The sequence below is a fragment of the Pezoporus flaviventris genome, unplaced genomic scaffold (genome assembly GCF_033815535.1).
Source record: "Pezoporus flaviventris isolate CSIRO_AGI_PZ_B2104156 unplaced genomic scaffold, CSIRO_AGI_Pfla_v1 ptg000015l, whole genome shotgun sequence".
NCBI lineage: Eukaryota > Metazoa > Chordata > Aves > Psittaciformes > Psittacidae > Pezoporus > Pezoporus flaviventris.
The window spans coordinates 40,962,681-40,979,680 of record NW_026892563.1 but is presented as its reverse complement, the minus strand read 5'-3'; the positions used below and the strand labels follow the sequence as shown (position 1 = coordinate 40,979,680).

Sequence of the window (17,000 nt, the reverse complement as noted above, 5' to 3'; positions counted from 1 at the left end):
TCTAGCTTAACCTAGGATAAAGAGGTGGAAACTATTTGAAGTAGTCAAAGGACATTTTTATTATTAGGTGTAACTGTGATGATCTTTTTTGTTACTTTAAAGTGTCTCTAATTTTGCTTCACTACAAGTCTGTGCTTTTAGTAAACGTGTTCTCCAACTTGCTGAGACTGCAAGTCTTCTCATATTCATAATCATTTTCCTCTGGTATGCAAGTACATGTGTTTTGGAGCTTGTTACTGTTTTCCTGTCATGACAAGCCCAAGACAGAGCAGAGATGCAGGAGGGCCTGCAAGAAGACAACCTTATCAGGTATTATTTCAGTACCAGCTCAGCCTTAGTGACTCTGCAGGTGACAACAATTGCAGTAGAGTCTTGGTCCTTGTTGTCATCTGACTGACAAACAATACCTTGAGCTTTTCCAACAAGAAGTCTTCAAGTATATCAACAACTGTGATAATGATGCTGCCTACTCAGTATTGTGAGATTTTAGTTATCTATCACTGTTGATAGTTTTAGATGGTCAAGTATCATAATATTCCTGTAGGTCATCACATAATCATTCGGCCACCAAGGCTGCTTTTCTTCCTTCTTCAGGGATGAAATTATCCCAGTATTTTACCAGGTGATGAGAAGTTGCCAAGCTTTTTCAAAGTTAATTGTTTTTTATTATTTTCAGTTGTTTGATGGAAGAGAACGGGCTAATGACTTTTGAGTCCTGGAAAGACCTTTTTGTGTTCTCTGGCTTACTATTGCTAAAAGAGCTGATGAAACATACCAGGCTCAGAAGCCTGTGTCCCATTTTTTGGTCTTTTTTAGCTCAGTGTTAAATTTGGCTGCAGTTAATTTCAGGCTTTGGCTCCTATTCCTTTGTTCTGACCTCTAGTCTTGGTTTTTGGTGGCATTGTGCCATCTTCTTCCTTAAAGCCTCTATTGGACATCCACCTGAGCCTATGACTTCTTTGATTCATGTATCTCTTTGATTCTAAATTTCAACTGCCCATTGAACATACTCTTTTGCTCCTGGAGTCTGCCGTTCTTCAGCTTGGACACAATGACTACTGCACCTGATTCTTGTTCACATCCCAAAAATGTATTAGTGTCCTGAAAGTCATGGTCATGGAGAAATAAACTGTCCTGTCAGCCTTGGGATTCCCTGGATTTCATCTTTTCTTCCCAAGTAACATAAGTTCAGTCACGACAAATGATTTGTGTAGCAGATCAGTCTGGACTCCTGTGGTTTGAACACTGCAGCTAGCAGCCACGTTACTCTGTTTGCTGCTCTTTACCTTATACCTTATCTTTTCCAGGACCCACTTGTTTGGACGATGCTAGCACCAGAAGCCATGAAATTTCTTCCCCATAAGTCAGTAGCAGGGCAGTTCTGGGCAGTTCTTGTGTGGTTTTGTTTGTTTTTCTTTCTGTCTCAGAGAGGAAGTGAGGACAATGACATAAGGACTCTAATACTTAAAGTAAGGTCAGTAGCATCATCTTCACCTGCAGGTTCAGGGTAGTGACTGTGGTCTTAGTTATTCTTTTTCCTTCTCTGCAGAGAGGGGACTGGTTTCTCTCTGTCCACCCACATAATCAGGATTTCACTAGCTGTATCTTTACTTCACAGTGAGTCAGAACTATGACTAATATGAAAAAAGAGTTCAGAGTTTTCCCACAGCAAAAGCCAGTCTCACCAGTGTGTTGAGAGAGGTTGCGATCCACCAGAGAAAGAACAGACCACCTATGTTTTCTAGGCAAAAAAAGCTGAGGAAGGAACCATCAGAGGAGCAACTCTTTGATCAAATGACACACTTTGCTCCTATGGAGTTCTTCTTATTATTTTTTTGTGTGTCTGGAGTGTTCCTTTCACAGAACATATTCCAAATTTGCAAGTTCTGACTGTACAACTGGACACTTACCTTACTGTCCCAGTGCTCAACACCCTTGTGTCATGTGCAAGAATGCTTCCTGTGATGCTTCCCCTGAGTCTTGCAATCCTAGTTACTTACTTCATGCTACCTGGCTGTCTTCTCAGGTTGCAAGTGTCTCTCTCTTTGATTTGAGATGACTGCTATTCTGGTGGTAGAACAGCCCGTTCATTAATTGCAGGGCTGTGCAAATCTCTCTCTCCCATTTAATTTGATCATGACAAACACTTCTACAACCAAACAGCATAAAGCCTTTGGTGTATACCAGAAAAGAGTTTGTACACGCTAAAATATATGCAGAGTGCTTTGAATGTATCTTTCAAGTAAGGTGGTGATGGACAGCACTATGATTAGAAAGTATATCAACAAGCCAGATAGCAAATGGTGCCTGCTCTCTGTGAAGCAATTGACCTGTGGAATTGAGGAATCAAGCTCCCCATTAAAGTCTCTGCATTTTATCTCCTGGGAGCATCTGACTTCTCAGTGAGTGGACAGAGCTTCTTTTTCCTACAGATCCACGAGTGGGTAATCCAGCTGGGTATCTTGACGTACATCAACTGTCTGCAGGAGATTCCAAAAGAAAACCTTGGGTTTTAGTACGTTGTTTTCTCTTGCCTAAACTGGTTCTGCACTGACCTCTCTGGACACATTCTGATCTCTCTGGACACATTCCTGGTTCCACTATCAGCAGATTGCTGTATAACATGTTTGCATGGTGCTGAGGCGTAAGGAGGCACTGATAATTCTGCCTGCTGTAGGGTAGCTGAGACTGTTTTGGTTTGGAAATTCTTTATTTTTATTTATTTATTATTACTTTTCTTTGCTGAGAAGGGGTCCTACCCCAGCTTCCATTGGTGCTAGCTCAAAAGTGTGATACAGATCTCATTATATTCTCTTGGGTTGGAGGCTGAATACTGGAATGTAGTACTGCCCCTTTCAATAGAAGTTCTTATTAGCAGCAAGAGAGGAAGTTATTAATCTAATCAAATCTAATGCAAAGAGAATTGGATCCCCTGCATGACATTTGATAGTCTCTATGTCCTGCTTATATCCCAAATCTAATAATTTGGACTGTTTGCTGAAAGCATGAGTTCAGTCTCAGTTCTTTGGTCAGAGTTTCTACAGCAGCCAGCTCCAAAAACTAGCCATAAGGTGGTTTTCCACTAGAAAGATGGGGGTGATCTAAGCATTTCTGGATGATTCCACCTGTGTAGTATTCTTATTGTTCTAGAGGTTTCCATTCACATCCCTTGTTGAAAGGCCTCTAACCACTTGAGGTTAAAGGTCATATATATTGATATATATGTTGTATCTATCTGTCTCAGTATATAAAATATATATCGTTATACCCAGGCCGTTGGCTGTATACCCAGGAGAAATGTATGACTGCAGCCGCTTGCATATAGAGCCTGTGGAAACGTTTGCATTGCAGTTCATTGTTTGACTGAATGACGCTCTCTGTTCGAGCCATGCTTATGCTTTAGTGTAAGTAGTGTTAGTGGCACTGCTGAGAACAGTCTTCATCTGCAAAGAAGTTACCTGAACCTCTGATGCATCCTCACTGAGATGCGAGTGCTCTTACAGGCCAGCCACTTGGTATAATGATCCTGCCATTACTCATTTGTATAGAAAGTTCCCATGACCACATCCAGTTGAATGTGCTGGAGACCACTACTTGGTCTTGAAGGGCCTGAATGGATAGAGGGAAAGTCTGTGAAAGATACACATTTATTGACAGGAAAATTGATTTCTTCAAAATGTGTTGCTGAATGTTCTCATGCTATTCCTTCTCAGGAGCCTTTATGATGGTGGACTGCTGAGGGGAAACTGAGCTGAGAGTGGATGAGCTTTGATTAATATGCTTATGCACTGATCATCAAGGGGGCTGGGAGACAGCATATGCCTGTTGCTAGTCAAAGAAAAAATCAGCTATTCTTAGGTGACAAGTTGTATGCAAAAAATCTGGTAAACTTCCCTGGGGAGCATGTTGGGAATAAAGCATTTTGGCTTTCTGTTTTCAGGAGCACCAGAACTTTTACTCCAGTGACATGTCCTTGGGCTACCTGGTACTTTCTGTGAAGTATGAGCAGATTGAGAAGCAGGAAAATCTACGCCTGTTGCTCAGGTAATAGTGCCTGTTGTTGAAGTGTGTGTCTATCCCCTTACCTTGAGCTTTCTCAATATGGGTGCAAATCTCACGTCTTTCTCCGGCAGTGGACTGCAAAGAAACCTTTGAGCCTTCTGTTCTTGCTTCCCCTCTAAGTTTCTCTTAGCAGTTTCTTTTAGGAAGCTGAAGTCATGTTTGCAGGCGCATCTTTATAGTTCCTGGGTGAACATCTGTTCTCCTCTCAAAAAGGAAGTTTTTCTGTTTATTCTGCTTACTTAGAGACACACGAGTACTCTCTAGGAGAATATGGATTTCCTGATGGAAGGCAGCCTAGCCCAGGCCTTAAGGGAGACTGAGGCTCCCTTAAAGGTGAGCTAGAATGTTCTTTATCTTCCCAGGACAGCTTACAATGTGCCATAACCTTTAGGGCTTCCATGCAGAGCCATTACCCAGAGAGAGCTGATGAATGAACTAGAGGACGAAGAAAGGTGGATCTTGCATAGGTGAGAGGCACGCTGCAGGAAAGCTTTTTACCACACTGTGGTGCACTTCCAGTAGGCAATACGCTCGTGGAACCAACTGATATGCAGCTGCTGCTCACAAGGACTCAACAACGACTGAGGGGAAAATACTGATTGCATAGGAGTTGGCTACAAGAGAAGCACTGGTGGGTTTCCTCCATTGTATGTGGAGTGCCACGCAGAGCAATAATCTGGGGAGAGAGAGAGAACCTGTTTGTGAGCTGTGCCAGGAAATACTTCCTACGTGGAAGAGACCGGTGAAGAAAAAAAGGGGTAGTAATTCCTTTATTAAGATACTGTATTATATGCAGTACCTTTTGCTCAAGAGCTTTTTATGACAGTTTGAAGAGGTCTCTGACAGCCCAATGTTTCTTCTTCCCTAGAAAGACATATCTCTTTTAATATAGAGATCATGGAATAGTTCGGGTTGGAAGGGACCTTCAAACCTCACCTAGTCCAACCCACCTGCAATGAGCAGGGACATCCTTAACTAGGTCAGGTTGACCAGAACCACATCCATTGTCCACTGATGTAGTTACTCCACCATAGAAGGCCACTAGCTTGGTAAGGCAGGACTTGCCCTTGGTGAAGCTGTGCTGTCTTGAATCACTTCCTTGTCCTCCATGTGCCTTAGCATGGCTTCTAGAAGGATCTGTTCCATGATCTTAGGAGGTGCAGAGGTGAGGTTGACAGGTCAGTGGTTCCTGGGTTCCTCTTTTCTACCCCTTTTAAAGCTGGATGTGATATTGCACTTTTTCCAGTCACCAAGGGCCTCAGCTGACTGCCATGACTTCTCAAATACCATGGAGGTGGCTTAGCAACTACATAAGACAATTCCCTCAGGACTCTGAGATGGATCTCATCAGGTCCCATAGATTGTGTACATTTGGGTTCCTCTAATGATCATGAACGTGATCCTCACTTATAGTGGGAGAGACTTTGCTCTCCCATATCCCACCTTGCAGTTCATTCATTCGAGATGTGTAGGGAGAGAGCTGCCAGTAAAGACTGAGGCAAAAAAGTTGTTGTGTACCTCAGACTTCTCCTTGTCCATTGTTCCCAGTTCACCAGCCTTGCTCACTGAGGGGGGGGCACACTTTCTTTGACCTTCCTCTTCTGGTTGACATACATGTTGTTCTTTGCATCCCTTGCCAAGTTCAGCTCCAGCTGCACCTTGGCCTTCCTAACCCCATCTCTGCACAACCAGGCAGCATTCCTATACTCTTCCCAGGACGTCCTTGCTTCCATGGCCTGTGCATCTCCTTCTTGCCTTTTAGTTTGACCAGTAGGTCTCCACTCAGCCATGCCATCTTCTTGCCTTCCTTACTCGATTTTTACATGGGGGATCACAATCTCTTGTGCTTTATGGAGGATGCCCTTAAAGATCTGCCTGCTCTGTTCCGCTTCCTTATCCCTGAAGGCAGGGGGTCCTGTTGACTAACTCCATGAAGAGCTGGAAGTTGGCTTTCCTAAAATTCCAGGTCCTGACTGTGCTTTCTGCCTGTCTCACCTCCCTCAGGACTGTGAGCTCCACCAGTGCATGATCACTGCAGCCTCCAATCTTGACATCACCTATTAGCTCACTTGCATTACTGACCATGAGGTCCAGTATCATATCCTCCCTGGTAGGGCTATCTATTTCCTAGCTGAAGAAGTTATCCTCAGTGCACTCCAGGAGTCTCTTGGATTGTGTACAGCTCACCGTGCTACTTTCCCAGCAGACGTCAGGGTAGTTGAAGTCTCCTAGCAGGATAAGAGCCTGCCAGTGTGATGCCTCCCATAGCTGGAGTAAGAAGGCTTCATCAGTAGTCTTGACTTGATTGGGTGGCCTGTAGTAGAACCAATCACAAGGTTTCCTTTGTTGCCTTGGTCCCTGATTCTTACCCATAAGCTTTCAATCTGTTCGTGGGTATTCTTGAGAGACAACGCTTTGCACTCTACCCATCTCTTGATGTAGAGATCTTCCTTGCCCATCTCTTCTAAACAGCCTGTAACCACTGAGAGCTGCACTGCAGTCATGGGATCCATACCACCAAGTTTCAGTAATGGCCATAAGGGTCATAATGGTCATAGCTTTCTAGCTTCACGGTGGCTTTCAGCTCCTGTTTGTTGCTCACACTGTCTGCATTGGTGTAGTGGCACTTCAGCTGGGCTGTTGGCCTTCTTAGAGGAACACCTCTTAATTCCTTTGGAGTGTTCTATTTGTGTTTCTTTGTTGGCTCCTATTTCCTCAGGTGCCCCTTCCTCATCTCTGTGAGACTTCATGTGTGTTTTTCTGTGACCAACGCATTTCAGAGCCATCAGTTGAGGATCCTCCATCAGCTTTCTGGAACACTGCTACACCAGTTTCTACCTCCTCAGATCTGCTTTCTGAGGCTGTCTCTCACATACCTTTTAACAGTCTTTCAAACATTCATTGTATAATCTTAAGAATCCATTATAATGCTGTGTCCATGAACTGTATTTTAGCATTTAGATTTCTGTGAAAGAAAATGGTAGTAGTGGGAAAGCAAAATACTTCTTCAAGCAAGAAAAGAATGCAAAGGAGCAAGAGACTAAGCATCCCTGTTTTGTCTTCCTCTGCTCCCCACAACAACTGATGAGCAATAAGAAGTGTAAATAACCTCCCTTTTCCGGTGATTTTATGGACCAGACTTCAAATTAATCCTCTGGAATTAACTGCTTTAAGGATAACTTGCAGGAATGGCTACTCTTTCTTTAAAGAGCCAGTGTTGCTTGTGTCTCCCTGCAGCCTTTTCTCTAATTACTTTTTTGTTTTGTGTCAGGACTCGGACTGGCACCAAACATGACCTGATCCCCATTTCCTGTCTGAATGAGTTTCCTAATGCCGTCCAGATGGCAAAGGTGAGATTCGTGCTTGCCTGATTGTTCTTAATGCCTCATTCTTCAAGTTGTTTTTACCTCTGTCCTTCCACTTCCCTATTTTCTACCATTCTTTGATAGTACTGTCATGTACTTCCCTTTTACACTTCCCTTTATCTTCCCTTCTTTTTCTTCTAAATTTACCTCAGAATTTTTGCCTGACTCGTATCAGATAACTGGAAGCAGTGCCCATGCTCTCATGCTCACAGTGAACCAGGACACATGATAACCTCACTTCTGTTTCCCTCTTGCTCTCTCTCACTCGACAGCTAGTGTGTGAGGATGTGAATGTTGAACGCTTCTTTCCTGTGCTCTACCCCAAGGTACAATGTTCTGATATGTCCATATGTCCCTTTTCCATTAAGGTGTGGCTAATGACATCCAACTGATAACTTGTATTTTCATTACCTCAGGCTTCGCAGCTTATTGTTGCGTTTGATGAACATGTCATAAGCAATAACTTCAAATTTGGGGTCATCTACCAGAAACCTGGACAGGTAAGCTCCCTTAGATCCCATGATAATTGAGGCAAAACAGAAAGAGTCAGTTCTCTCAGCTTAAGTGTAATAAGAAAGTCTGTGTTATGCTGTGAAAAATGCACATGCTGTAAAGAGAGAGGATGGAAGCTTCATCCATCAAGTTGATTGATTTGTTTGTACAGGTCCTCAAAGCTGATTGAACTGCATATAGAAATTGCTGACTGTTTTTTTTTGTATTGCTTGTGATCCTTACGACTTCTCCACTGTCTTTTGAAGACGACAGAAGAAGAAGTCTTCAGTAACACAGAAGAGAGTTTGGGTTTCCTGGAGTTCCTGGATTTCCTTGGTGACAAGATTCAGCTGCAGGATTTCCGTGGGTGCGTACCCAGCGCAGTTAGAAAGCCAGATTGAGTTAAGGAATACCGTGTATTCAGAGGCCGTGACTCTGTTAAGTGAGGTGTCCTCTGAATCCCAGTGCAGGTGGAGAAGCCCAGAATGCTTTTGTCAGCAGTCCTGTCTGGGAGCAAGTCGGAGCTTAGGTCTGTGGTGGTATTTTCATTTAAAGGTCTCATTGTATCTTAATCTGACCCACAATATCAGCAAAGAATAATTTGACTGGGCTATGCAAAGGTAAGTTTGTTTCACAATGGTATGGGTCAGTATTGATTTAGTCTCTCTGTGGGGTGGTTCATCCTTCCTGTATTTCTAAAATATGGATTGTATTTCTCAGAAGGCTGTAAAAGAAAGGAGCTCCTTTGAGGATCCCTGGTTTAACTTCATGACTTTTAGCAAGCACGTATGCTCATCAGCTGAAATACTGTGCAGGTTCAATCAGTGCTTTTGTTTTGGGAAGATGTATTGCCTTCACTGATTTCTTAATATACACCTTTGATAATATTGACGTACCAGCTACTGTTATTGATACCGTCTTTCTTCTCTCCACTTTCTGATCTCTGTCCTAATGCCTGACCAATGGCACGGTATGGATTTGCTCAGGTTCCGGGGAGGCCTGGATGTTACCAGAGGTCAGACAGGCACTGAGTCAGTCTATACAAACTTCCGGGGCAAGGAGATCATGTTTCATGTATCTACGAAGCTGCCCTTCACAGAGGGAGATTCCCAGCAGGTACTCAAGGGAGAACTGAGAAATACAACAGTGAGGCTAAGAGAGGAGGGGTATTTGGTGAGAGACTGCATAGAGGGGAGAATGCTCAACTGAATAATATTGGGAGTTACTGCTGGGGTAATGGTAAAAGTAGTGATGAGGAATTTGGTTCAACACATGGGTTAGCGATGCTACACAACTCATGTTTGAGGCTCTATTATACTGTTCTGCTCATTTTCACTTGCTTTCTTGCTTTATTATTTTTCCTCTCCAGCTTCAGCGGAAGCGTCACATTGGGAATGACATTGTAGCCATCATCTTCCAGGATGAAAGCACACCTTTTGTCCCTGATATGATTGCTTCTAATTTCCTACATGCTTATGTGGTAGTTCAGCTCACTCATGGCACCACTGGGGACACTCTCTACAAGGTAAACAGAGCCAATAGGTTCCATGGTACTGATTTACTGATACCGATGCTTGAAGTGAAAAGGTGTTCTTGGGCCTTTGGGAGGGGTATAGGTTCAGCCAGCTGTCATCCTAATTTGTTAAGTATCTATACATGAACCCTTGAATGTAGTTATATGTTTTACAAAGTAGCTGATGAAATTCTGAAGCTTAAAGCTTGGGAATTGAAGCAGGACAAGTTAAAATTAAAAGTTCCTCTTACATCAAAGAGCATGGGGTACAGTTGATCCTATTCTGGGAGATGTCTTGCTTGTACTATGTAAGTCACATAAAACTCATTCACCTGACTGGTGGCCATGCCTGCATTGCTCATGTGCACAGCACAGTGCTTGAGATCATGCACTGCCTGGGACTGTACACCAGGTACAGCTGGTTGGCCTAATCTGAGCCAGCTACATGTGCTTTGGGGGATCCCAGAACTGATGCTCATCTGGCAGGAAAGTGCTACCTGTTAGGGCCCTCCAGTTGGAAGAAGCCCTACCAGAACATGAATTCCCTATCTGCAGCCTTTGGACACAGCTCTTTCTGTCACATGACCCTGTATGGATGCCTTAATGTTCAACTTTGTCATGCTGAGACAGCAGAAAAATATATGGAAGCTTTCATTCTGTGATGGATTTTCCATTGTAGAACCATTTTAATCAAAGTGCTATGTCTCATGTTATGGAGGAATTCTGATGTGGTGATGATGAGTCCTTATACCATGGAGGTCTACAAGAACACCAAGTATATCAAAATTAGGACAGGTTCCCCATCTCCACTCCCACCAAATAGGGTGCTGGGGATGGAACAGCCACCTTCCATTGTTCCCTATGCTACGGGCAGCCAGGTCTGTAGTTAAAAGATAGCCTCATGTTGATCAGAGGCATGGTGTTCCAGTTCCCCTCTTGTCTTCTATTTTGTAGGGCACAGAAATTTGCTGGATTTTTTTTAATGACAAGAGAAAGAGCGGGGGAAGCTTGATATTTGTCTTGTCTCTTTCTACTACTCCTATTTTCATCTTTGCCTGTCTGCAATGGTGTTTTTGTTAGTGTAGTAGGGTTGTTTGTACCTTTTAATGAAAAACAAATAGAGCCATAGAATCATACATTAGTTTGGGTTGGAAAGGACCATAAAGATCATCTAGTTTCAACCCCCCTGCCATGGGCAGAGAAAACAGTCCCAGTCTGGACACCGGAGGCAATGTAGAGTGTTCTGTAAGGTTTTTCCAAAGGGGTGTTAACTTACCCTGCCTGGAGAGTGTTCAGGTGCCTAAGAGCCTGCAGTTTGGGAATGTCTTTTCCTATTAATTTCACCTTAACTTAAGCTTTAGTGCCTAGATGTTAAATTGGAATATTAATGGCATTTATTTCTTTGAATCAACTTTTGCAGTCAGAAAATGAAAAATGCACAGCAGGATTTTAATTAATAGATAGCTATTGGGCGGCCTTGTAGTTATTGGAGGTAGCTAGCTAGGGAGAGGGGGGCCTTGTAAGTAGGGGAGCTGGCATACAATGTGAGAAATCTGAATTAAATTTGGGGCCCCTTTCCTTCTTTCTCTTATTAAACTCGTGCCTCTCATGGCCTCTGTGACATTTACACTGAAGTATTCTTTTGAGGCAGTCACTGTTATGATGTTGTTCCCTGTTGTATGAAATGACAAATAATGGTATTGTTCCATCGCACGTGTCTCTGAGAGATGGTGTCACAGATACTCCCCTCTGTGTGCAGTGTATCTCCACTGAGGATTCTCTGTCAAAAAAAACCCATACATATTGGTACATACAATACGGTACAACCATATTGGCAAAGGGTCTTCTCGTGGAGGTAAATATTGCAGGCTGAATAGAAGCATCTTGTTGTTGTTGTTCTAAATACACTGGTTATTATTAAAAATATTTACTGAAAATACTGTTTAAAAAACCCCAATTATTTCAATTGTTTTTTGTTGCTCTTAATGTGTGCACATCCAGCTGACTGAATTTCTGGGAGATAAACCAGCACATCCGTTCACCGAGTTCAGAAACAGATGGGTGCACAGAGTAGCACGTTAGATCTCTTTCAACTATGTAGATGGTCAGGAGGGATTGGATGTACCACAGTAGTTTGAAGGCTTTGGTAGTCTCACTTGTGTTACAGTACTTATTTTTTGCCCCTTATATTGTTTCAGGTTTCAGTCACAGCCCGAGATGATGTCCCCTTCTTTGGACCCCCTCTGCCAAATCCAGCCATATTTAGAAAGGTTTGTTTCCCTGGTCCAGTGTTGATGGCAGGGGGATGTGGTACACACCCCTGTGTTCTGAGTCAGGAGTGTCAGTCTGGCTAGGGGTCTTGGAGGTCTAAAGAGTAGTAAGGTGGAGTGTGCTATTTTTACTACTGTTTTCATCTCCAGTCTAGTCTTTGTCTTGACTTGTAGAGTGCAGAATTCCGTGAGTTTCTCCTGGTCAAGCTCATCAATGCTGAGTACAGCTGCTATCGAGCTGAGAAATTTGCTAAATTAGAGGTGGGTCTATTGCCTGCTTGCTCCCATTAGAAGTTATAAAACTGCATTTCTGACAGATTAAGAAAATACAGTGCAATTTTTTTTTACTTCCTTCTAATATTGTGTTGCTTGAAAAAGGATGATGAAATGGGATTATAATCGGCTGTGTGATGCTTCCTTTATATTTCACAGCAGGTGTGATAGAATATGCACGGGTGCATTCTAATGTAAAGATCTAATCCTCAAGTCAGAATGGGAATATGATGCATTTCCTTCATTTTGCTGGAGGAAATCCTGTATTAGCTGAAACTGAGTATTGTGCTTCAGGTTTTGTATTGATATTACTGATTTTTGGTTCAAGGTACCAAAATCCTGTTCCAAGCTCTGCTGCTTGCCTGATCAAAAAAATACATGCCTCTGTTACATCACTTGTAAAAGATACTGATGTTTTTTATGACTTGCTTTAGAAAGACCTTAAGAGGACTGGGTGTTACTGTAATATATTCCATGCCGATACAGCTAAAGCCACTTCATACCATTCAAAGTAATTTTTGTGATGATTGATTGATTTATTTATGTATCAAGGAGTATGTGAGACATTGCCAAAACAGAGAGGAAAAAAAAAATCCCTCTGCTCCAAATAATAACTGTGTTTTCATTCCTGATATTGATGCAGGAAAGAACCCGGAGTGCCCTCTTGGAGAGCCTTTTTGAGGAGCTACAGCTTCGCAGCCGCAGTATGATGGGATTACCCGTAGGGGAGGATGACAAGATAGAGAATGGCAGTGGGGGCTTCCTTGAGAATTTCAAGGTGAGCCGTAGTGGATTGATTCGTTACCCAGTTGCTCACACTTTTCTCAAGTTCATTGGGTATCCCTCCAAGGAATACTGACCCTGCTGAGCAGCTGTGCTTAAGTCTTTCCATACTTTTGTGAGAGCATCTTCAGCTGTGCTTTACCATGTCTCTCAAGAAGAGACATTTATCCCCTTTCTATGTACCTTCCTGCAGAGCTGCAGTGTGGTCCGGGGTGGAATTCCATGCTGTCCCTCAGGAGTCTTTGTACTTCATGCTGGTGTCAGATGGGGTTTCACTCTATGACTACAGAAGGCGTGTTTGCAAGAGGAGCTGTAATAACTAGTAGCAAGCAGCTTTCAGTTCCTCCAGCAGATCTCTTCCAGTTCATTCTCACTGTATCTGAAAGAGTTGCAAGAGCCACTGCAAGAGAGTTTCTAACATATCTGTTCATGCACTGTGAACAAACACTGTGATGCTTTACTTGCCCTGTAAAAGCCAGAGTTAATTTGCCTTTGTTCAGTGTAGATGATGCTTTTTTTGTGATGTCAGGATCAAGTGGCAGAACTCACTTTTAAAAGTGATCAAGATGACATCAGGAAGCAAAGTTTTCATGTGAATAGGCAAACCTGAGTTTTGAACCGATTATATTGAGAGAATGTTATATTACTTTTCTATCTGCTTCCCCTCTCCACTTCTGTGGATAATGCCTCAACACTTCATTTGTATAATAGGTTATCTGTCTGGATAGAGAGATGTGTTATAAATAGCATTTCTTCAGATGACCTCCACCTGCTTTGTATAGGGGGCTGGTTAGAATTGTTAAGGGCTGTGAAAACAATCCATTCAGGTATAGGTTTGGTAGCTATATGCATAGCTTTGGTCAGAGCTGGAATGCTTTACTGAGGTGTATTCTTACATGCAATCTGCCTATCCTGTCTTTGCTGCTAACCAGGAATTTCATACCCATCTATGTCTTACACTAATTATCCCAAAATGTCCTTTTTCTGACTTCTAGCAGATGTTGCGACTTGCATGTCATGTAGACATTTGGAAAAGGTTGTAAAAGGCTGAGTAAACTTAGAAAATGGCTTTTTCAAATGCTGCCAATTTCGATATGGCTGCTTTCCCCTTGGAACCAGCACTCAAGCTCGTGCAAGACTGAACCTTGCAGTCTTGAACAGTATGATTTTGTAGCCTGTAGTGTGTGGGACTTGTACAGATTATGCTGGTCTATCCAGTATGCTGGGATAGTAGTAGGGAATCTATTGCAACAGGACAAGGGAAGTAAAAGTAGAGAAATACTTGAGGAAGAGTTCTTCCCTGGCAGTGAATTGCCTAGGACCAAAAACGGGTAATATCTAAGATTCTTCCTTCTAGGAATTAGGATTTCTGTGGTTCTGGTGTTGGTCTGTGAGAACTTTCCACCCAATCTGTTGTGCTTTATTTTCATGCTACCCTACCGTGTGCATGTCTATATGTGTATCTGTGTTTGTCTGTTTCCCTGCCTCCCTCCTGTTCAGCGGGTGATCAGAGGCCGCAGCCAGAGCCTGGATACCATGGGAATATCCATGAGAAAGCAGCAGCCAGCTACCCTGCCCAGCCGCCCAATGCCAGCTGGCCTTGCCCTCAGCCAGAGTGTCGCCGAGGGCCCTAAGGCTGTTGCTGCGGTAAGGTATTCGGGTGGGCTGTCAGGAGAAACCGGGCGTTCCTTTGTGATCCATCCATAGGTTTTGTTTCTCTTTTCCTATTAGTTTGTCCTCTTGTCCTTCTGTGAATCTCTTGTATCATCCTGTTTCACAAGTGGTGACAGCACGCTTTGCAGTCTGTTTTATCTGTGCTATCTCTAGCCGCAGTTCAGCCGTAAACTAGAGCTGACGTTGCAGAGTGGGGGGAAAAAAGCCAAACATGATTCTACATCAGACATCTATCTCTGTTATCCCGGATTATATCCTGTACATTGACATACCTTAAAAGAATGTGTGCAGAGTGGTTTGACCGCAGTGGTATTGTATTGTCATGTGGCAAGAGCTCAGAACGTAAGGACACTAGATCTGTTCCATTTGCTTCAATTTCACCAGTCAGATTATTTTCTGTAGGATAAAGCAGGTGCACAATGTTTATTCAAGGTGCTATTTTGCTGTAAATAGAACTTGCATGTTGGGAGCAAGCAGCAAATTAATAAAAACTTGGGGTGATAGAGTGAATATTTCCAGTCATCATCAAAGGCTTTCTTATTTGATGAGGATACTAAACATCCTTGATCAGTGTAAGCATGATAAATCCATGACAAACATTTCCAGGAAAGGATACGTGTTTCTGATATTGGTCAAAATCCATCCAATTGACTGTGGTCTCTGCACTAATGATGTCAATACAGGCAAACAACAAGAAAACACCTCTGTGTAAGCCAGGAAGATGCCTTTCAATGTGGGAATTCCTTGGTGAGAGTTTGTTTGGTTGCATGAATTCTGTATGTCAACACAACAAAGTCACAGAATAGCAACAACTTGGGTTTGCTGCCACCTCCTCTCCTTTTAACTTGTAGTTTTCTTACCTTCTCCTTCTCTCATCGTATGGGATATCTTTCTTCCTGAGTCTCTCTCTCTATAGTGGCTGTGTATCTTGTTCTGCCTTTGTTCCTATGCCTCTGTCTCTTTTTCATACTACCTTTATAAGCCTAGCTTCTCTTTCTCACTGACAGAGTGCTCCTTGCACTGATGGAGCTGGGCTGTGCTACTGTATTTCAGAGTAAAGGAGAGAATCTGAATCCATGTTGCAAACTCCCTATCTCGTGCTTCGAGTTCTCCACAATTCTTCCTGTCTTGTTCCCCTCCTTTCTGTCACGCTTTCCTTTTTTGTAGTCCTTTGCCTTGCCTGGTAGGAGCCCATCACGTACTCGAGCCAGCCGCTTCCATGGGCGACGGAGTAGTGCTATTGGCATTGAGAACATACAGGAGGAAAAGAGGTACGAGCTGTGGGAAGATAAGACAGAGAAAAGAAAGCAGGAGGAGATGGGAAAAGGAAGATAGAAAGGCACATGTAAGAACAGAAGGGAATCAACAGGAGTGAGAACTGAAATGGAAATGGTTGGAATGGGAAGAAAAGCCTGATTGTTTACTAATGGAGAAATGGACAAATGACAGAAACAGACAAAATAAAAAAGGAGGTGTGGAAGTGGAGAGTATCAATATTTGAGGAAGAAGGGAGGAGATGGGTGGAGGAACATAGTAAGACTGCTCTTGAATATTGTGCAGTATGATCCAGGACTCCTGGTTCTCCTGTTCTGTATTCGCCACCTTAGCTAAGAGTCAGATGAAAAGCTTTCACTTTGGAAGGGGAAACTGGGGATGTGTGTGTTTTCATGTTAAAAAGTTCAAGTAGGCAAAACTGCCAATATCTTAAAGGGATTAAATTAAAAATGCTGTAAGTCAAAATGGTTAGTGTTTTAAGTTAGGTGGGCTTAGAAATGATTATAATGAAGAGGTAACATATGGATTCAAGGCATGACATGGCATATTTGCCAGATTACAACCATTCAGAAGTTGTCTGTTGGTGATGAGAGATTATTTAGGTAAATGGATAAATTTGCCTCAGCTCTAGCTGAGACACCTTTTTAAGATTATGAAGTCTTAAAAGTCACAGGAGTGTTGTGCATCTATTATACAGTTTTCCCAGTTGCAAGAATTCCAGGGAACAGTTTAATGTCTCAGTGTAAAAGGGGAAAAGCCATCTTCTATGTGGAAACCAGTGATTTCACAATAGGGATAATTACTATCCCTATTTCCCTTCTTTCCAGTTGGACCTAATCTGCCTATGACCTAATCTGAATAAAAATACTATAGAACTTTCCTAGAGAAAAATGAAATCTGAGCCAAATTCCCTGTAACAGTCTCAGCCAACACGGTAACTACAGCTCCTGACTACATTAAATAGTTTTGTACCTTATGCAGCTGTGCCCCTCAATCCCTCACTTTCCGTGCAACATCCTTCACTGTTCCCTTTAAAGATCTGTAAGAGATTTTCTACAGCAAGGAAAAATCCTGGATTTTTCCTTTTTTTTTTTTTTTTAATCCTCCTTGCTCTTTGCTAGGAGGGAGTTTGGTTTCTTTAGCTTTCCTTTTGCTTATTTGTAATCTTAGGTATGAGGCACAGTGAGCCTTATCTTGTGTTTGTGGAAGCCTTTTGGGGTAATTCTTGAAGGTGCAGTTTCACTACCAACCGGTCTAAGTTCATTGCTACTGAAAAGCAGATACCGTACTTTC

The 17,000-nt window shown here is 42.7% G+C and overlaps 1 protein-coding gene across 11 annotated transcripts in view; it reads left to right on the top strand.

Annotated features, from left to right (window-relative positions):
- LOC133269699 (rap1 GTPase-activating protein 1-like) overlaps nucleotides 1–17,000 on the top strand; it is a 40,944-nt gene that overhangs the window by 11,423 nt on the left and 12,521 nt on the right. For 8 of the 11 annotated variants that reach the window (XM_061454291.1, XM_061454289.1, XM_061454282.1 and 5 more), the window contains 12 exons: nucleotides 3,941–4,044; nucleotides 7,334–7,412; nucleotides 7,700–7,753; nucleotides 7,844–7,927; nucleotides 8,186–8,286; nucleotides 8,906–9,035; nucleotides 9,289–9,444; nucleotides 11,631–11,702; nucleotides 11,877–11,963; nucleotides 12,619–12,753; nucleotides 14,259–14,405; nucleotides 15,600–15,703. In XM_061454291.1, the coding sequence (XP_061310275.1) occupies nucleotides 3,941–4,044; nucleotides 7,334–7,412; nucleotides 7,700–7,753; nucleotides 7,844–7,927; nucleotides 8,186–8,286; nucleotides 8,906–9,035; nucleotides 9,289–9,444; nucleotides 11,631–11,702; nucleotides 11,877–11,963; nucleotides 12,619–12,753; nucleotides 14,259–14,405; nucleotides 15,600–15,703 (1,253 nt within the window). The remainder of the gene's footprint in view (nucleotides 1–3,940; nucleotides 4,045–7,333; nucleotides 7,413–7,699; nucleotides 7,754–7,843; nucleotides 7,928–8,185; nucleotides 8,287–8,905; nucleotides 9,036–9,288; nucleotides 9,445–11,630; nucleotides 11,703–11,876; nucleotides 11,964–12,618; nucleotides 12,754–14,258; nucleotides 14,406–15,599; nucleotides 15,704–17,000) is intronic. The other 3 variants (XM_061454285.1, XM_061454284.1, XM_061454283.1) reach the window with 2 other exon arrangements.